Source organism: Chinchilla lanigera, unplaced genomic scaffold (assembly GCF_000276665.1).
Source record: "Chinchilla lanigera isolate Chin_1 unplaced genomic scaffold, ChiLan1.0 scaffold00014, whole genome shotgun sequence".
Taxonomy (NCBI): domain Eukaryota; kingdom Metazoa; phylum Chordata; class Mammalia; order Rodentia; family Chinchillidae; genus Chinchilla; species Chinchilla lanigera.
The window spans coordinates 12743277-12749848 of record NW_004955415.1 but is presented as its reverse complement, the minus strand read 5'-3'; the positions used below and the strand labels follow the sequence as shown (position 1 = coordinate 12749848).

Sequence of the window (6572 nt, the reverse complement as noted above, 5' to 3'; positions counted from 1 at the left end):
AGCGGGCCGGCCGCGCTGGCTGGCGCTCCGGCGCCCGAGGGCCCCTTCCCGGCCCGCCTGCTGGACGTCAGCGGCGCCGGGACCCTGGCCCACAGCTACCAGTATGAGGTGTGTCTCTCTGGAGGTACAGAGACCAGCGATTTCAAGTTCTTGAAGTCGACTGTCCCCAGTAACCTGCTTTGAGACACTTAACAGGACAATTGTGAAATATCAGTATCAGGAATAACAAGTTCCATTAGGCAGAAGGTTTCTCTGTGAGTATTGTTTTTTTATTCAAAAGTCAGCAGGTCATATAACATTCTGTTTATATATTGAACTTACTCTGTAATTGCATGCTAATTTATATTTTCCTGTTTCCATCTGCTGGCCCTCTTATGGAATCTTAATGCCTCTTTTAATTTTAGGAGAGCAAAATTATATTATCTTTGATGGTGATTTCAAATAGGTTTATTTAAGCACTTATTTCCCATTCTATATTTCAAGGTAGTGTAAACAGATTTGCGTAGTACCAATTTGTAATTTCTCCTGTTAAATATATTTGTGTAATATGCTTCATAATATTCGTAAAACAGTTTTGTCTACGGTTAATAAAGTTTGAGGAATAATATTTTTCCTTTATGATGCAGCAATATATCATTTTTGTATATCACCTCCAGTGAAAGTAGCACATTTAATTCATTTTCTTATTGACAGTTGTAGTTAGGATTCCAATATTATATAGTTTTATTATGATCTATAAAGGAACAAATATTATAACCAATGAAGCAGAGTAGTGAGTCACTCTAAGGTTGTTCAGAAAGACAACTGGGGAAAAAGTTGAAGCTAAGCCATTTAAACAATGGATTGCACTTTCCACCTTGCATGAAACCTTTTTTACCTATGCATCTGGTAAACCCATATTGGGGTTGTAAATTATGAGAAGTAAATCTAAAGTCCTGAAGTTCTTTTTTGAAATTTCAAAAAAGTACACAGATGTATGACCTCTAAATTCTTTATAGTAAAAGTACTGTCCTACTGAGCATTGCCTTGTTATTGATACCTTCTTACCGCATTAATGAAAAATATTTTCTTCCTATCTTGGTACCCTCCTTCAGATTACAATCAGACATGACAAGTTATTTATGTGTGACTTTGTTGGAATAAAAACAGCCCATCATCATCAGCATTCCAATTCCTCCATCATAATTAATCAAGTTGTACAAGATTAGGGAGTTCTAAAGAGAAAAGAACAATACTGTGAAAATCTAAATTACAAAAGCAAATAAAATCTGAAAACTAGACATATGCCTGTTTTTAGTGAAATTGAAAAAGTTTCAAAGTTACAACATATTTTGTCCTAAATTAGAGAAATTTATTAGAAAAAAAAAATTCTTCTTCTTGGTTTTTGCCATTCAGAGAGTGAGAATGTTCCATGAATTCAGTACTCATGACTAGATGAAATGGAATCAAACTCCAAAATATTTTGAAAATTACCAAAAGTGAAAACAATTTAATATTGCTATTCTTTCAATCATATATATTAAGTGTAATTTTAATCACATTTGAATGGTGCTGCACTACAGGTAGAGCTCAGTGGTAGAGAACATGCTTAGCATGCAGAAGGCCCTCCAAAAAAAGACAGAGAGATGTGAAAAAGAGAACATCATTTACTACAATAAACATCAAATGCATGAATCCTTTAATCAGAGAAGAATAATATTTTTTTTATTCTAAGTACCTTATGAAGATTTTTGAATCTGGCTTTTCGATCAGATTTTTTTCTTTTCTCATATTTAGCTGAGTTTCATGAGAATAAAGAAAAGGACAAAAATTTCCGTTCAAGAGTTATCTTTATTTGACTGCCTTAGTGTTAATAGTGTTTAAGCTGGAGAAGTATTCAGTTGTGGGACAAATAGAGAGCAGTTTTCTGGGGAGCCAATATGGTATATCATTGGAGACTAAATTTGGTTGAAAAGGGCAGTATGATAAGGAGCCATTTAAACTTCCAAGGCAGAATAACACATACTCTTCATAATTTAACTCATAGATGGATTGATTTACACATTGTTGAGAAAGTAGATAAAATTTAGTAAAGCCAGAAAAATTAGTATGGACTAAATTTCAAGATGGAAAACAATCACATCTTACTTTTGGTTGCATTTGACTTTTATTTCTAAGCACTCTGAAACCATTTATCTATTTACTTAAAGACAAATTTCACATATTTTTTTCTTGTACCAGGAATCGAACTCAGGATCTTGTGCTTGCCAGGCAGGCGCTTGTGCCACTGAGCTATATCCCAGGCCCTAAAGACAAATTTCAAAATTTCCTTTATCTGGGTACTTCATTAAGCGCAGGACAGAGAGTGACTACCACATACATAGCAGTTAACTGTTGTTGCACTCTGGAACTCCACAAACTAAAGGTCTGACACAAGATAGAAGGGGTGGCTTTATATCTTAACAATAATTTTTTCAGTAATTTTGCCTCCAAGATAGTTGATAAATCCATTACTACAAATTATATAGAAATGTACCTCATTATATTTCAATTTTCAAAAAGAAATTTTGAAGGGCTTACATCACTTCATGCATATAATATACTACATGACCTTAGCAGACTTTAAACAAACTGAAAATAGTCTGTGTCCATTTTCTTTATGGTTGAATTTATTACATATAGCACAATGCCTCAAACACAGTTCATGCTCAGTTTATACTTACTGAACAAATAAATGTAAATGTTTGGGAAACTGATGAACTTTCTAAGGATTTAGTTCTTGTTTACTTGATGTTTATCTATACATTGAATTTCAAAAACTACTTATATGCAAAAAGGGATAGTTTTCTTAAGTATAATTTCTCTGGAGCAAATCTGTTATCCAGTAGTTTCTGTTTGCTTGTTAAAACTTCTGAAAACTCAGATAACTATAAAATAATATCTATAATTTGCCTCCAATTTTAAGAAGTTGAGCCTGCTCATGTCTTTGCTTCTAGGGACAAAGACAAAATTAAATACAAGGCTTGTTGTTCATCACAGTAACTTCCTGTACTCTGTATTTGAATTCCCTATCCTCTAATTGGTACTTCTGTGGAATTCAGTATTTATGGTATCAAAATTGAAAGAAAATCTGCAAGGTCCAAGGGCTTAAAATTTTTTCAATAAATAGTTACTCATTTATTTTCAATACATAGTTCAAGATAGCATGCACTGTTTTTTCTCCACAAGTATATGACTTCCAAAATAAATACTTCTTCGACAATTCACATGCCAGTTTTTAATGCTGAAAAGCAAAGGGATGAAATGAATTTTAAATTTTTATGTGGAGTTGTTGTAAGTCTAAGCTATACTCAAATATCAATCACCTATCAACATATTTAAATACCAATTAAACTAGTGAAGTAATTCACTATAATTTTAAGTCTTTATCCTTATTTGGTACTTTTTTGCAAATCTGAGTTTTAAAAAGTGGTTTTCCACATATCCAACATTGCTTTCTGGGACTATCTTTGCATCTTAGTAGATTGTTATATTTCTTTTAAGCTCAAAATCTATAACACATAATTCAGAGTTATTTTTATGAGACAGGTACATATTGTTAACCAGCAGCTTAATTTACCATTTTCCTTAAACTGGTTTTCCTTTGGTCCTTTTGCTGTTCAATATTGTTACAAAAATTCTGATGTCCTTCATTTCTCAGTCTCACCTTTAAACTGTTGACTCACTTTTAGATTTTTCTTTTATTCTTGATGTCCTGATATTTTCTACTCCCCAACTTAAAATTCACTTAACATACTATATTTTCTTTGTTTCAATAACTTTTTCAAAATTTCCACTTGGCAGATTTTCCTAGTAACTTGTACTATCTCATAATTGCTATTTCTCTTTTTGAGTAAATTAAAGTTCTTCCCACATTGTTCTGTGTTTTGTTTTTGTTTTGCAGTACTGGGATTTGAACCCAGGGCCTTGCACTGAGCTGTCCCTCAGCACAACTGGTTGACTGATTAATTTTTTTGAGACAGTCTTGCTAAATCACTACATTCCCCAGGATGACCTCTAACTTGCAAACATCCTGCCTGAGCCTCCCAGAGTGCTGGGATCCATAGGCATGCACCACCATGTCTAGCTGCCATGTGGCTCTAAATTTCTATATCTTATGGAGGAAGAACAATTATTTTATTTGTTGAGTCTATTTTTCATGGTGTTCATCTTCTTCATATGCTTGGAAATGTTTTATTGAGAACTCGTTACCTGGCGGAAGTTTTTCTCATAATAGCCTTGGTTTGGTTAGTCTTGAAGTATGGAGGATAGAGAATAGGGGTCTCAAACTAGTTTCAGCCATGGCTACATCAAACTGAAGTCTTAATTATGAAACCTGGCCCATCTTTGTGCCACAGGGACAGAAGTTCTACAACAACACTTAAGATGTATTTTAGCTGGGCCCAGTCGCCTTTGGAGAGCACTGTTCTGCATTTGCTTTATGACATGAAGTAAAAACCTCAGGGGCTGTTACCTTCTCTTTCTTGTTTGTCATGATATCTACTGAAGTGGCAGACATGCTAGTTAATATAGGACTTGTTTTACTTTTTAATGTTTGGAGTAAGCTGATTCTGAAGAAAATTGTAATTGATGCAGAAGGACTACATAAAGATCAGAATTTAAAGACAAATAAATTGAGATTATCCAATCTGAGGAACTGGAAAGACAAAAAATGAAGACGGTAAACAGTCTCAGAGACCTATGAGGCATGATACAGCATACTAGTATACACATACTTGGAGTCTCAGAAGAAGAGGAAACAGAAAATATCAAAGTAAACAAACAATGGCTGAATATATCTTGAATCTTTAAAAAAGCATTTATCTGTACTTCCATTGAGCACAATGAACTACAACTAGGATTAAATCAAACAGATGCTTTTCTTGATACATCATCGTCAATCTGAAAAGCACAAAGACAAAAATGAGAATCTCAAAACATTAAGAGAGAAGTGACTCATCACACACCATCCTCAATAAGATTAACAAGTGGGTTTTTTTTTCCAATTGGTTTCCTACAGAAGCCAGGGATAACAGAAATCAGTGGAATGACACATTCAAAACATCAAAAGAGACAATTAAACAAATTCAACATTTACTACACTGACAGGGAAATTAGTCAGTACCAGATAAACAATAACTGAATGAATTTAGAATGTATTGTTCAAAGCCAAAATTTGTATTGTTCAAACAATATAAATTTATTTGTATTGTTCAAATAAATACTGAACATAGTCATTTGTGCTGAAATAAAATGATATTAACGAGTAACTCTAAACCACATAAGGACATAAAAGCATCATAAAGGTAATCTAGGTTTGCATATAAATGTATAAGTGTATTTTTGGGTTTTTAATTTTATTTCAAAGAGGAAAAAGCAATGAAAAGAATGATACAGAATTTCAAAACAAGATAAGAGATTAACAATGGTTAACATATTGCATATTATTATCTTCAAAGTAATTGCTCAGATTACATGATATAGGCATGAAAAATTGATCCAACAATATAAACACAAGACCGTTCTTTTCAAAAAGTAATTGAAACCAGAAGTATAATTATTTCAGCAGTCTTGTGTATATATTTTTCTTTTCCTTTTGTTCTTTTCGCCTTTCCCCCATTCTAGTTGTCCTTTACTTTTGAACAGTTCCTTCTCATTTCACAATATCTATTGTACATTTTGGATCTTATTTACTCTTTCAGTTGCTTATACTAGGGAGACAATACAATGTTTACACATGTGAGTGTAATTTATTTCACTTATGAGTATGGTTTCAAGTTGCATCCATTTACCTATAAAAGTCTCAAGTTTATCCTTCTCAATAGCTGCATATTACTCCACTGCAAAAATCATCACATCTTTTTTATCCATTCTTTCATTGACGGGCATTTGGGTTGTTTCCAAGATTTAGCTATTACAAATTGTGCTGCTAAACACGGGTACACATATATTGCTGTGGGATGATGTTTCTTATTCTTCTGGGAAGATTCCCAGAAGGGGAATAGATGGGTCAAATGGGACCTCTAATCCTAGGTTTTTGAGGAATCTCCACACTGATTTCCACAGTACGTGTACAAATCTACACTCCTGCCAACACTGGAGAAGACTTCCTTTTCCCCATAGCCCCTCTAGCATTTGTTATTGGTTGTTTTTATTATGACAGCCATTCTTACTGAGGTGACATGGAATCTCAGTGTTGTTTTAATTGGCATTTCTCAAATGACCAATGATGTTGAACATTTTTTCATATATTTATTTGGCATTTCTATTTCTTCATCTGAGAGGTGTTTGTTCATCTCAGATGCTCATTTCTGGGTTGGGTCATTCAATCTAGGAGGCCTGATTGTTTACAATTCTTTATATGTACTAGATAGAAGTTCATTATTTGAGGGACAGTTGGCTAAAATTTTGCTTACTCTGTGGGTTATCTTTTCACTCTGTTGGTGATTTTTTTCTATTTTAAAAATAAAAGGAGGAAAACATTAACAGACGGACAACATTTTACAAAATAGCAAAAGAACAGTAGAGACAGTACGGAGTTACAAACAAAGTGG

The 6572-nt window shown here is 33.5% G+C and overlaps 1 protein-coding gene across 1 annotated transcript in view; it reads left to right on the top strand.

The window, feature by feature from the left end:
• Nucleotides 1-6572, top strand: part of LOC102004474 (protocadherin beta-2-like) — a gene marked incomplete in the record, with an annotated part of 54754 nt that overhangs the window by 26737 nt on the left and 21445 nt on the right. Inside the window, 1 exon segment of the mRNA XM_013512255.1 lies at nt 1-124. Coding sequence (XP_013367709.1) covers nt 1-124 — 124 coding nt within the window.